A 14,005-nucleotide genomic window follows, 5' to 3' on the forward strand; every position below is an offset into this window, starting at 1 on the left:
ACAGTATTACAACAAGGAACCAAGTCATCCTGTAACCTTCATGAATCCCAACTGTCTGCTTGCCTGCGTTCTCTTGCCCCTCAGTTCTCTGATCTCTGAAGCTGTCTGGTCTCCACTCTCACCTCTGCACTCTCTCTGCAGCTCTCTCTTGTGTCTCTCCACAGCTCTCTGAGTTCTGTAGCTTGCTGGTCTGCAGATTCTCAGCTCTGTCATCTTGGAGTGCTTACTTCTTCTCCTTGGGTTGAAATTCTAACCTTAATGGCTACCTTCTGGGTATATATGCTCTTCTTAGGGACCGGGGGCCTCAAGTCCAGTCAGCAAAAGGGCATAGGCCTGGGGCTTAGCACTTAGTGAGTAAACGGTGTAGGCCTGCCTCTAATCAAGCCTCTTTTAACTGGCCCCACCTGAGGCCTATTGAATGGGAGGGGGAAAGATCTTTAATCACTAATTAGCATCACACCTACTCTTCAAATAAAGGCTAGATGATCACTTAGGTAGACTGTAGGAGGGATTCCTTTTTGTGTATGGGTTGGATTAATTGGCTCCTGATGTCTCTTCCAATTTTCAGATTCTGGGATTCTGTGATATCCAAACATTAGGTCAAAAGAGCACTCCAAACTGTATGACATTCCCCACAATTATTTAATTTAAAAAATTCTTTAAGTAGCTACTATGTACTAAACACTGGGAGATATAACAAAGATAAGATAAGGTCTCAGCTGTTATGCAGCTTACACTGCAAAAGGCAGGTTTGCAATAAGATATATTTGTAAGCAAAACCCAGAAAAGACCATTTAGGGCCTCTCCAATGTGGTGTGTGTGTGTGTGTGTGTGTGTGTGTGTGTGTGTGTGTGTGTGTATGTGCTTGAAGGATATGGAGATCTTGAAATTTACACTAATGTCTCAGATGGGGCAATGGAAGCACAAAATGTGGCCACCTTGGCTGCTAACCAAAATAATAATTTGCTTAAAGGTGGTTCAATAATAATCAATAGTAAACCATGCTGAGCAGATGATGAACCTGAGGGACAAGAGCCTCCAAATAAAGGAGTTTTGTCTGCTCTCTTTAAGGGTTCTCATTAAGAGTAGGCAGGGCAAAATATGTCATTTGTTGTGATCACCAAGAAAATGTGTGTGTGTGTGTGTGTGTGTGTGTGTGTACAAATACACTTGTTGGTATGAAATATTCTTAAGACAAATGGAAATTAGACAAATTGTAACCAAGAAAAAGAGGTGGAAATTTGGGGTTTCTTTAATTTTTATTTCTCTTGTTATGCAGTGAAGCATTTTTTTTTCATATAACTATTGTCAACATGAATTTCTTCCTCTAAAAATGGCTTGTTCTTGTCCTTTAACCACCTAGCAGTTGAAGGAATAAGTCTTAGTTTTATAAATTTGCATCAGTTCCTTATCTATCTTGGAAATGAAACTTTTATCAGAGAAACTTATTGCAAAAATTATTCCCCAGTTACCTCTTCCCCTTCTAATTTTAGTTGCATTGTTTTTGTTGTTGCAATACCTTTTTTAATTTTATGTACTCAAAATTGCATATTTATCTTCTGTGATCCTCTGGTTATGCTCTACTCAGTTTATAATGTTACCTTTTATGTCTGAGTCATGTACCCATTTTTTAGTTTGTTTTTTTTTTAAAGGGCAGCTAGGTGGTGCAGTGGATAGAGCACCAGACCTGGAGTCAGGAATGCTCATCCTTCTGAGTTCAAATCAGGCCTCAGACACTTATGTTTCCACAATCTGGCTAGCAGCTTCTGTGGGGGTGTAAGATCCACCCACAGCCAGCACCCAGAAAGCTGCCAACAGCACCGGTTCTTTTGATCTGCTTAACTAAGGAAAGCAAAGTGAAGAGGTTGACAAACTTACTTTTAATTCAGCATACAAATATCATTCACTTAGTTCAGGGGAAGAGATCAGCACACTGAACTTCAGAGCAAATTACAAACAAATTACAAACATCAACAGACAGACCAAATACAGATTCATAGTTACCAACATCTAGGTTCAGCCCAGGAGCTCAGAACAAGGGCTGGCCCAGAGTCACTCAAGCCACCACTGCTGCGGGAATGAGCTCCAAGGAACAGACAGCCAACCCCTGGTTTTTATATCTTTTTCAGCGTCAGGGGTGAGTCACACATGCGACTCACCCACGTGACCTAAAATCATCACAAAGAGGAGACTTAAACCCACCTGGTCTAAGAGCCTCTGCTGTCCTAGATATGTAAACTAGGTCCTCTCTGGAGTTAGCCCCACCTTGGGCCCCACCTTAGTTGCCAATCCACACCCACTAAGGTTTTACACCTAACAGGGGTTTGGGCCTGGGGCTTAGCATCTAGTAAGGATTACTCAAAGAAAACAAAGGCCATTTTGCTTACCAACACAACTTACTAGCTGTGTGACCCTGGGCAACTCATTTAACCCTGAGAGCGACATCTTGAAGAAATAGAACACAGAAAAGGGTAGATAGGGCCACATTAGGAGATGTAAATCGCAGTATAACTAGATTAAACATGGGGGGAGAAGGGGGAAGGATACAGATGGTGGATGCCAGAATAAAACTTGGCTAACATTTGATTGAGGTCTAATCCAGCTTCCCCCAAAATCTCTAATAACAGACTCGCAAGGTGTATCAAACCTTTTATTGCCATTTTTCCTTCAGAGAAGAGATTGTGAGCTTGTGAGGACATTTACAGTTTGATACCTTGCAGATGAAGGTATCGAATTTCTCTAGCCTGTGATAGAGCCTTCAGGACCTTTAGGGCTGGAGTTATAGAAGAGCCAAGGAGTTTGAATTTAAAGCTGCCTTGGACAATCTTCTCTGGGTCAAAACTTCTCATGAGGAAGAAAAGATTCCAGCTCCCCAGTGGATTCTAGGCTGCTCCAAGAGTTTTGGGGATTCCTTGTCTGCTCTGGATATATTATAGTCATTGGAATCCTTTAGAAGTGATGGAAAATTGCTCAGATCAGATCCTCTTACTTGCTAATGGGAGAGGCAACACACACATATGTACATAACATGTAAAAAATGAAAAAGCTGTTTTTCAACAACATTATGCCAATTTCTATCCCCATGATACTACTTCCATCCATAACTATGTAAAAGAGTGTTGTTGTTGTTTCTGGGTCTTTTCAGTTATTTCCAACTCTTCATGACCCCATTTTGGGGTTTTCTTGTCAAAGATACTAGGGTGGTTTGCCATTTCTTTCTCCAGTTCATTTTATAGATGAAGAAACTGAAGCAAACAGGGTTAAGTGACTTGTCCAGGGTCACACAGCTAGCAAGTATCCGATGCTAAATTTGAACTCAGGTCTTCCTAACTCAAGGCCTGGAGTTCTATCTGCTGTGCCACCTAGCTGCCCATTCAAAAGATACTGTATTATATGAATCTACACAGGAAAAAAACCCAAATAGATAAGGAATATATGTTGCCTGGATTATAAGGAGCAATTGTAAAGGCAGCCAGCCAGTCAGTTTGTTCACCTTGGACAGACATTGCAGATGGATGATGAGCTAGACTCAGATTTGAAGAGGAGGAGGTCAATAGGTAGAAACCATGTGATGCTTCCTAAGCTCCCCAAGTTGCTCCTGCCACAAAAACAGTACGTTTTAGCACCAATATTTTCCCAATGATTCTATATGGTTGCAAATTGTGGTACACCACAATGAAGAATCAAGCTCTCAGGTGATCCAAAAGGCAATAGAAAGACTTACGGTGGTATGCAGAAATGGTTCTACCTGCATTTTATATAGTGGACTGGAAGGAAAGTGTGTGCTTCTTGATCGTGGGTGGGAGGATGGATGAACTAAATTATAGAAATTATAGAATATTGATATAATTGATATAGAATATTGATGTAATATCATTATGCCATCATACTGATGAATTTAAGGGACTCAGAGAAACTGAGAACTCCCAGGTGAAAAAGTGCAAGGGCAGCCAACTCTCTGATTTTTATCCCAACAGTTATCTGAAAAGAGTACCAGATCTAACAATGGTCAAAACATCCAAAGAGAAGCTTCAGCAAGTTCTTTCATCTAGCCAAGGACTGAACAAAAAGATAACGAGAAGCTATAGATACTGGAAGAGGGGTCTTTACCAGAAAAGCCAGAACAAAAACAGGTAAACAGTCAGGAATCTCTGAGAGAGGAGCTGTTGGCAACACCCTGCCCAGGAAAACTCCCGGGGAGGTAGGATATCTGCTGTGGCTTGATCAGAGGAACTCAGGGGGCACAGAAAAGAAAATGTGTTAACAAGAAAAATGCTAGGGAGGGTGGTAGTCAGTAGCAGCAGCAACTTTACTAGGGGGTGTCAGAGGGATCTGGAAAACCCCAGTGAGGAACAGCAGGTCACAGCACTGTCCTCACCAGGGAAGCCTCAGGAGACACAGAGGAGGCAGAACCCTGGTTAAGGAAGCTTCAAGGAGGGGACAAGACCACCCAGTGCCCTAATTGTGACAGAGCTTTGACCAGGAACACTAAAGTCTACCAGGGCTCCAAGTGCAGACACATCAAGTGAAGTTTAAGTCAGCAACTAGAACCCAGGTAAAGGAAGTCAGGACCAAGCAGGAGCTGTCTATACTATCCAAGATTGTGGGAGAAGACAGATCTTGGTCCTGGCATTGAATCCAGAATCAAAGACTAAGGCTAGAGATAGGAGGAAAAAGATGCTAAAACACTCTAAAGAAATATTACAGGTGGGTCTAGAATCCAGGTCTTCTGACTTTAGAGCCAGTGTTCTTTCTACTTTACTAAGTGGAAAAGACTTGAACTTATGCATATTGAAGTAATTAGATCTAGGAGAAAAATTTACATGGTAACCACAATAATATGCAGATAAATAAATAAAAACCAAACTGAACTGCTTTAGAACTCAGATCAACACAGCGTCCATTTATAACCTAAGAAGACAGATGGTGAGCATGCTTCCTACCTCTCAGCAGAGGTGGTGTAGAATAAGACATATACAGAGCACCCCAAAAGTCTTGGTGAAGTTTTAAGCTTTAATTGCTTTTGGGACACTCTATATTCAGACATACTGATTTATTTTGCTTGATTGTGCTTATGTGTTCTAAGGGAGGAGTCAATGGCGGGGGTAGGTAGGTGAGGGAGTAACTGGGATGTAAAGGATATCAAAAAGAAAAGATGGAAATGTTTTACATGATTGCACATATATACCCTATATCAGCTTGCTTACTGTCTCAGGGAGGGGAAAGGGAAAATAGGGAGGGATAGAATTTGGAATTCAAAACTTTAAAAAAAAACACAAATATTAAAAATTGGTTTATATGTAATTCAGGAAAAATAAAATATTATTTAAAAAAGAGATGCCAATCAAATCAATAAGCATCTTGTTTGTAGTAGACATAAGTAGGCCACACTGTAAGCATTAAACTGTACTAAGACTTTTAGGGCATCCGGTATTACCAATGATGACTTGCATGTGAAAAATGGAATCAAAGACAATGTCAAAGAATTTGTGGAACTGGAAGAAAGAGGTGAGTAGCAGTCATGTAGTGAGAACAGAAGATGACAGATGAATACCCTGAGTCTTGCACTTGTATCAAAGGGTGACCTATAGTATGCTGGATAGATCCTCTGTGGGGGATTTATGGGAAGACGTACAACAGCCACACAGGATGAAATGGTATGGGCAGGATGTGTCCTATCCTGGTGGTGGCTATGAAATGTAAACAAAGGCTTGGGAACAGATCCACTGATGCACACAGACACACACACACACATATGTAAAAGCCCCATTTTATAACATGGCTTACTTACGAATTGAACACATTGAATCATATTACAGGAAAAGTTATGTAACGCTATACTGGAGCACCAACACCTTGCGGTAAACCCCAATAGCTAAGGTTAATTGCATTTCCTAGCAGCAACATTCTAAAACAGTTCCATTATAATTCCAAATGCCAGTCCAATTATTTTGAGCACTATGTAAAACAAGGAAATTCCAGGACAACAAAAAGAGGATTTGGACAGCCCCTTGATGTTCCTTATAGTGACCTTCTGGCATGGATCTTATCATAGTCATCCAGAAGCCCCTTCCATAAACAAATCTGGCTTATCAGCACCTCTCTACCATGTTCCCTAGTTTGATTTAAATAGAGGGACTTAAAGGAAGATACATCACAGTATCCAACAGTACATTCTCCAACAGGATAGCCAATTGTTCCACAAAAAAAGGAAATAATTGTATTGCTTTATGTATGAAATACAAAGAAGCTAAAGTTTGTTCTCCTCTTCTCAAAGGAAATGAAGACAAAGCCTTAGTAGCGAGGTCAAACTACTACTCATTTTTCAACAATGCTTTATGGTTCTCAAAATACTTATCTCAATGTTAGCCCTACACTAGCCACTGTGAAGACCTGAGTTCAAACCCAGCCTCAGGCACTTCCTAGCAGTGTGAGCATGGGCAAAGTGAGAAAGTCACTTAACTTCTGTTTGCCTCACTTCCCTCATCTGTAAAATGGGGATAATAATAATCGTTCCAAGGATTGTTGGGAGGATCAAAGCAGATATTTGTAAATCAACAACTGGTCTGCAATAGACTGTCTTACAGAGTTGTCTGGGAGTCCTGCAAAGGTAAGCGACTTGCCAAGGGTCACAATGCAAGGTGTCAGAAGCGGGGCTTACTCCTTGACTTCTAGGCTAGCTACATTACTTTGCCTCTCCTAGTTTGTGTAAATACATCATAGATATGCATTTATATGTGCGTGTGTTCACAAAATATAATAAATGCTAGGCAGCATAGTAGCCCAAGAGTCAGTAAGTTCAAATTAGGTCTCAGACACTTCTTACTAGCTGTATGACCCTGGGCAAGTCACTTAACATTATTCTGTTTGCCTCAGTTTCCTCATACATAAAATGAGGGGGTAATAAGAACCTCATAGGGTTGGGAGGTTCAAATAAGATATTTGTAAAATGCTTTGCGAACATTAATGTGCTATGTAAATGATACTAGCCATTATGTTTAAATTCCTTCTCTAAAGTCCTATTTTACAACTCCTATCATGGCAAGTAGCTGACCCCAGGTTCACAGAAGACTATGCCAGCAGAAAGGCAAGGGTGACTGGTTTTGCTAAGTCAGAAAGGCTTTGAGCACAGTCTCCAGTGAAGGGATTACATCTGTCAACAGAGGGTGAATTTAGCTAAATTACACAAGAATTATCACCAGAAGGTTGGCCACCAGGTGCCAACTGGTTTGTTTGTTTGTTTTTTTTTTGCCTCTCATTATGCAACTCAGGAAGATTGACTACGTAATAGTACAAAGAAAAAACCGATTTGCGTGGGTAGAGAGACTGCCTGCACAGGTAATAGCTAAAATAAAGAGTGGCTTTAAGGCTTGATATATTATCTCAGCCTTAAAAAAATACTTAACTATGCTTAGTTACATCAGACTGTGGGCTCCTTGAGGGTAGGAGCTGTCTTTTGCCTTTCTTTGTATCTCCCTCGAACAATACAGTGCCTGGCACATAGGAGGCACTAAGAAATGCTCGTTGACAAATGAATGGCTGCTTAAATTTAGTCGAAAATGAGCCAAACTAAACATTCTGAGTCACTCTTGAGCTCCCTATTGCTTCTAGCCTTCCCATCCCTTTAATTTAATCCCCATCCGTGGGTTAAGCTGTATTTAAAAATACATTCGTCGGGGAAATAACCCTTCAAAGACTCCCAGTTCTGAGCAGCTTAACCTCGGTCTTACCCAGATCCTTGACAGAAGCTTACCTGGCTCTACCCTGATACTCCCCTGCTTCCTCTCACTAGCTGCAGGACACCCATAATTTTGCTGGTCCGAACTCCCCCCCCCTCCCAACTCCAAGAGTGGGGATTTTACTCCCGTTACAGACAAGCATCTCATTTCTCTTACCATAGCGTCGTAACCCAAGGCATTCATGAAATGAGCCACCTCGGCTCCCTTGTACACGGTGAACCAGACAGTTCCCTGGTACTGGTCCCCGGCATCCAGTAGCAGCACGTTGGGCTCGGCTCGGCGGATCTCCTGGATCTTGGTGTACATGCGGGCCACGCCGCCCACGCACTTCGGAACGACCATGCATTTGCCAGAGTCGTCGCTCGTCTGCTCGAGCCGGCTGTGCAGGTCATTGGTGTGCAGGATGGTGAGCTTCCAGGAGCTCCCTCTGGCCCATAGGAGTGTATGTAGAAACAGCAGCGGCAGCAGCCGGGGCAGCGCTGACCACGAGCCTCGCGCGAGCCAACTGGGGCTCTCGGCTCTGGCTCTAGCTTTCGGGAATCCCAGGACTCGGTACATCCCCGCCAGGCTCTGGACGTGCTCACTTCTGCGCTCTGTCCTCTGCAGCCCGGAGAGGAGTCCTGGGAAGCCCTACGGCTTCAGGGGTGTAGGGGCGGGGCGAAGGCGCCGCGCCTTGGAGAAGAAGCTACCCAAGCTGTCCTCCTCCTCCTCTTCTCCCACTAGGGACCCGGGGAGAGGGAGGAGCACCGCCCCCAATCCCCAGCCTGGACTGGGACAAAACGCACACACTCTCTGTCTCCACCTGGCTCCGCCTGCCCAAGCTAGCAGTGACCAAGGCTGGGCTGTGCGCCCGGCCCGGGGTTGTCCTGCGCCCTGGGCAGGTTCCAACTGGGGAGAGTGTTCTCGGCTTCAAGCCGCTGCGGGCGGAAAGAAGGAAGCATGAGCGCCCCCGGGCTCAAACTTAGAACTGGTACACTCTCCTCTACTTTCTTAGAATGAGCCCGTGTGTGGGTGTGCACGTGGGTGTGGGCGTTCGAGAGAAGCGAATGGAGTGGAACCTCTTTCCAACCTCATCTACATAGAGTCAAGCCCATTCCTGGCGGTATTTCTTTTCCCCCTTGACAGTTCGCTTTTTTCCTCTTTGACAGCTCGGGTTAAGTTTGTGTAGATGCAGTAATATAAGAAAAGCCGCGTGCGTGTCAGACAGACAGATCTGTTACTGCCATCTGTGCTTTGGCTAAGCACCGAGGGGTCGGAAGGTATTTATATATTTTTGGCCACGATGTGTACCTCCCAGTTGGCAAAATGAACAGAGAGAGCAGTGGGAACCCGGTTCGGGCCAAGCCAAAGCCCCACATCTGCCGCCCTTGGCTCCCAGCCATTCAATGCTATTGTGTACACTTTCTGAGCAACCATGGAAGTCCCGAGGGCAGCTCTGTGCGTTGAGTCTGACTCGGGCAAGTCACTCAATCTCTCTCAGGTTGTTTCTTCATTAGCAAAGTAGGAATAATACAGTAGCCTCTATTGTACCTCCCTGATTTACTGTGAGAAGTAAATGAAGTAATATAAGATAAAATACTCTGCAAGAGTTTATTAGGATTATTGTCATAGTCGTCATCATTATCATTATCTTTTGAACACTTCTGGGGCCAATCCAGGAGGACAATGACTCACTGCCACACAATAATAAAGAATGTAATGCCGCCATCCATATACTTGCTTGCCTCAGGGTGGATTCTAATCTGATTGGGAGCCACTATTGAAAATTTAATATAGCACTAATGGAAGTGGACAAGCAAGTGAGAAACAAGTAATTGCTTGAACCCAAGCTGAGATAGACTCAACTGAGGTTCAGTCGGCCACAATTCCAAAGGACTCACGATGAAACATACTAACAACCCTCAGATAGTAGATGAACTCAGTGCAGGTTGGAGTATATTTTCTTTTCCCCCTCCCTCCTTCCCTCCTTTTCTTCTTCCTCCCTCCCTCCCTTCCTTCCTCCCTTCCTCCCTTCCTTTCTGCTTGACTATACACTTTTGTAACTTGTTTTTCTTGCCTTCTCAATGGGAAGGGGACTGAGAATTAAATAAAATTGAATTTTGAAAATAAGAAAGATTCATTCAGCATTGGAAACTTCCAGCCTGATTTTCAGAGCCATTCCATTTCTATCAGTTCATGGAGAAACAGGAAGCTGAAAGGTAGATAAAGGGGTTAAGGCCCCAGTGAATTCTTCAAGCTCTAAGGTCAGTCAGGTTTCCTTGGCATATAATTTTCTGGTCAATAAAGCATTTATGGAGTGACTCATTAAGTGCTAGCACTGTGTTTTGGTGTTTTGGAGAGGAGACAGCAATATACACACACTCTGTCCTAAAGGAGCTTGCTCTCTAGTTAAGGAAACAAAATTAAGTTGTTGGAAATTATTAAAGAACAATTAAATGTGACATATTAGGGCCCTATGGTGGCCTCCTCACTTATTGAATTCCCTGTCTTTGGAGGTCTACAATCAGAAGCTAGAATACAACTGGTTGTCAAGAATATGTAGACCTTGTTATAAACTTGTATTATTTTGTAGAACTTGTTATAAAAATATTTTGATAACTATTTCAATAAAATTAGTTTCCTTTGTAATCTTATATATTATATGTTTTAAAACATTATTCTGAGATCTTACTTTTTTCCCTTTGAGACTATCCCTAATGTATCCTGCATATACATCTTGTTTTTACAGATGTTTACATGTCTGCATGTTTTCTCCCCCCCCATCAGACTTCGACCTTCTTGACAGCAGGGATTGTCTTTTACTTTTCGGTGTATCCCCAATGCTTAGTTCAGTGCCTGGTGCCTAATAAGTACCTGTTAACTAAGAAGCAGTCCATGATGCACAGAATGGTTAAGAACCTTTAGAGGTCATGTTGCTTCTAGAGGGGATAGTTCAGGAATGTGTAGATGTAGAGCTGGAGAGGACTTGAAGGTCTCCTTTTATTGATGAAGAAACTTAGACATAGAGAATTTAAGTGGCTTGTCCAAGGTCATACAGGTAGGAAGTGGTAAAACTAGGATTAGAAGCAGGGTCTCATTACTACAAGTTCAGCTCTTTCCACTATACCACACTCTTCTTCAGTTGTAAGACAAAGATTCTATTTGACATTAGAAGTTCAGAGGAAGAAGAGATCAGCTCCAAGTACGATAGTCAGGGAAAGTTTCTTGTAAAAGGTAAGACTTAAGATGGGCCCCAAAGTCAGGGAATCTTAAGAGCTGAATGATATTTATTAGAATAATCCGTATTTTTATCGCATTTTACAAAGAGCTTTTCTCACAGTCAATGTAAACCATCTTCTCAGAATCTTAGTGCTTAGAGCACTGAAGAATTTAAGGGACTTTCCTAGGGTCATGTAGCCCCTAAGTATTGGTAGTTGAGTGACCCTAGGCAAGTCACTTGACCCTGTTTGCCTCAGTTTCCTCATCTGTCAAATGAGCTAGAGAAGGAAATGGCAAACCACTCCAGTATCTTTCCCAAGAAAACCCCAAATGGGATCATGAAGTGTTTGACACTGCCAGAATAACAGCAAATCAGAGGCACTACCTGGTGGAAAAAGGTCACCTCAGCATGTACTTTGTCAAGCTACCTTTCAGGGCTAGGGTTAGAAATCAAAAGACAAAAGTGAGACAATCAATCCCTTTCCTCAACGAGTTTACATTCTGCCAGAAGAATGTTAACAGATGTGTAAAATACACCAGGATTCAACTGGGTAGAGGAGAATCAGAAACGATATGAAGGAATTAGCATTAGAAGTGATTCTTAAAGGGAACAAGAGATCCAACGAAGTGAAGAGGATTCTAGGCAAGGCGCACATGATCCTAAGCCTATGGCTGGATATGCATCATGGAGCATTAAGTAATTTATTTCACATTTATCCATAGCCTAGAATCATCTGAAAAGCCTTTCAGTTGAATACCTGGCATATAAGAATGAGCCTTTATACATATTCTAAAACCCCCGAACCTTGATGTTCCTTTGGTAGTTTCCCTTCTCGCACCCCCCAAACCCTCACTTACACTGTAACTCTGTGAATAGTGGGAAAGATATTGAACTAGAAATCAGAAGATCTGGGTTCTGGTCCCAGCATTCATTGGCATGTTCTTTGGACACATCACTTAACCACTCTGAGCATCAGTTTCCTCATCTATAAAATGGAGATTGTGGAGGAGGTAGATTATGAGTTTGGGGGAAACATTCTCCTGAGAAAAACATAACCTTAGAAATCAAAGAAAGAGAGCTACAATTTTCATTTAATAGACAGATACCCCCTCTCCCTCCCCAGACTAGTAAGAACTGGGAGCAGCCTTACTGATTTCTATCTTGAAGATGGCCCCTACTACCTTAGAGATTTCCTGCCCAGGATGGCTGATAAGATTAACTACAGAGAAAATATCCCACTGCCATAGAAGGTTGTCTGTCATATTCTCCTCTAAGTCACCTGACATCTTGTCCCTATTACTTGACCTTCCAAATAAGGAAAATGGCTGAATAACTTCACCTAATAGGCTCCTTTTGTAATAGTTTGTAATGTTACTCTAAGACTCTCTCTGTCTCTCTCTGTCTCTCTCTCATTCCCTCCCAGGGAGTTGCTGTCTCCCAGGCAACTGTCCATCAGTTGATGCTAATTAGCTTTTCATCTTCTAGCCTTGCCTCTTGATTAATTGTCTTACTGTTAAATGGACCAAGTTGGCAGGAATTACTCTTTAGGACAATCTTAGGGCCTCTGAGTTGAGGAATTCCTCAACAGGATCATAATACTTGATCTGCTGACCTCACAGAATTACAATATGAATAGAATCATATAATGTCAGAGGGTGTAGAGAACTTGGAAGTCATCTAGTACAACTCTCCCATTTTACAGATCAGGAAACTGACACCCAGAGAATTCAAGTGCCTTGCTTGGTCGCACAGCTAATTTGTGGCGGAGCTAGACTCTCAACCCATAACTCCCAACAATATTCTTACTTGTTCTTCCTGAGAGGTTTCTTGTCTCTGCCGCTTAGTACCTATGTGACTTTTGGGAAGTCACTTCTCTTTGAGCCTTAGTTTTCTCATCTCTATGTGATCTGGGTAGTCACTCTCCTTCCTCCACTCCTTCCCCAATCACCCCTGGCAAAGAATATGCTTCATTGGAACATGCAGAGAGTCAAGCGGGCCTCCCTGGGCTCACTTCTGGTGGGCCATGTGTACTCTAAATGAAGGACTTAGGCAATAGACTCATTAAAAGAGGAGCCAGGAAATGCCTTGTACTCAGTAGACTTTATATGGAGAACTAGCTTTCTTTCTTGCTCTCAGCCTTATCAACTTTGGAGCAAATGGGGACTCTGTGAAGTCCTCTCTTAGACTCTCTAGAATGGGAATAGAGGAACTCTTCTTTTTCTGGCAAATATGGCTGCTGCTTACATGTGGCAGTGGGCACATCTGCTACCTAGGTGAGCCTGAAGCAAGACCTTGGCATCTTGGTTGTCTCTTTTGCTTTTGCATTTCCTTTCCTGAGCTTGGGTTACTGAACAACAAATCCTGAAATGGCCATTACCCACCTTGGGGGCAACTTTGTGATTGAGTTGACTGGCAGGCAGCAGGGGTTTTCTACAACCACACTGTCCTTGGAGAAGATGACTGCTGTGAATCCAAGCCCTGTCTTGCCTTTTCAAAAGACATGGACCTTGAGGTACTAGTTTAAATAAGTGCAGAGATGAGAGGAAGGTAAAATAGCTATTTAGCTGTCCCACAAAATATTTGATGTTTAAAGTATCAACCTCCTGAGAGAGTGTAATAGGAATTATGGGTTGCTCTTTCCTGCTTTAAATCTTTTCTAAGTCATTTATATTTTAAGTGCTTCTTTTGCAAAGGAGAAATAAATGATTGTCCTATACTTAATCTACTTTGTACGTTAATTACTTTTCTGATCCCAGGTCCAGTTGCTGTCCCCACGAAAACTGTAAAGTACCGCATAGGGAGGCATAAAATACTTTTGTTCCTCAACACACAAATATGACTTTCTTGGTCATAGCATGTCCATAATTCTGGGTGATCCTATAGACGTAGAAAAGCCATTGGTATAAAATTATAGCACAATAAAGTTATATTACATTCATGTACCACAACTTGTTCAGCCCACTTAAGAATATTTAATGTGTATTACGTGTGTGTGCCTTTGTGTATGTATATACAAAATATAACCATCATTTCTAAATACATCCCTCCCACATTCTCCACCTAGCCA

At 42.4% G+C, this 14,005-nt stretch overlaps 1 protein-coding gene across 1 annotated transcript in view; it reads right to left on the reverse strand.

Annotated features, from left to right (window-relative positions):
- NT5E (5'-nucleotidase ecto) overlaps window positions 1-8,384 on the reverse strand; it is an 84,379-nt gene extending 75,995 nt beyond the window's left edge. Inside the window, exon 1 of the mRNA XM_036765804.1 lies at window positions 7,896-8,384. Coding sequence (XP_036621699.1) covers window positions 7,896-8,297 — 402 coding nt within the window. The 5' untranslated portion in view covers window positions 8,298-8,384. The remainder of the gene's footprint in view (window positions 1-7,895) is intronic.
- Between the last annotated feature and the right edge of the window lie 5,621 nt (window positions 8,385-14,005).

This window comes from Trichosurus vulpecula, chromosome 7 (assembly GCF_011100635.1).
Source record: "Trichosurus vulpecula isolate mTriVul1 chromosome 7, mTriVul1.pri, whole genome shotgun sequence".
NCBI lineage: Eukaryota > Metazoa > Chordata > Mammalia > Diprotodontia > Phalangeridae > Trichosurus > Trichosurus vulpecula.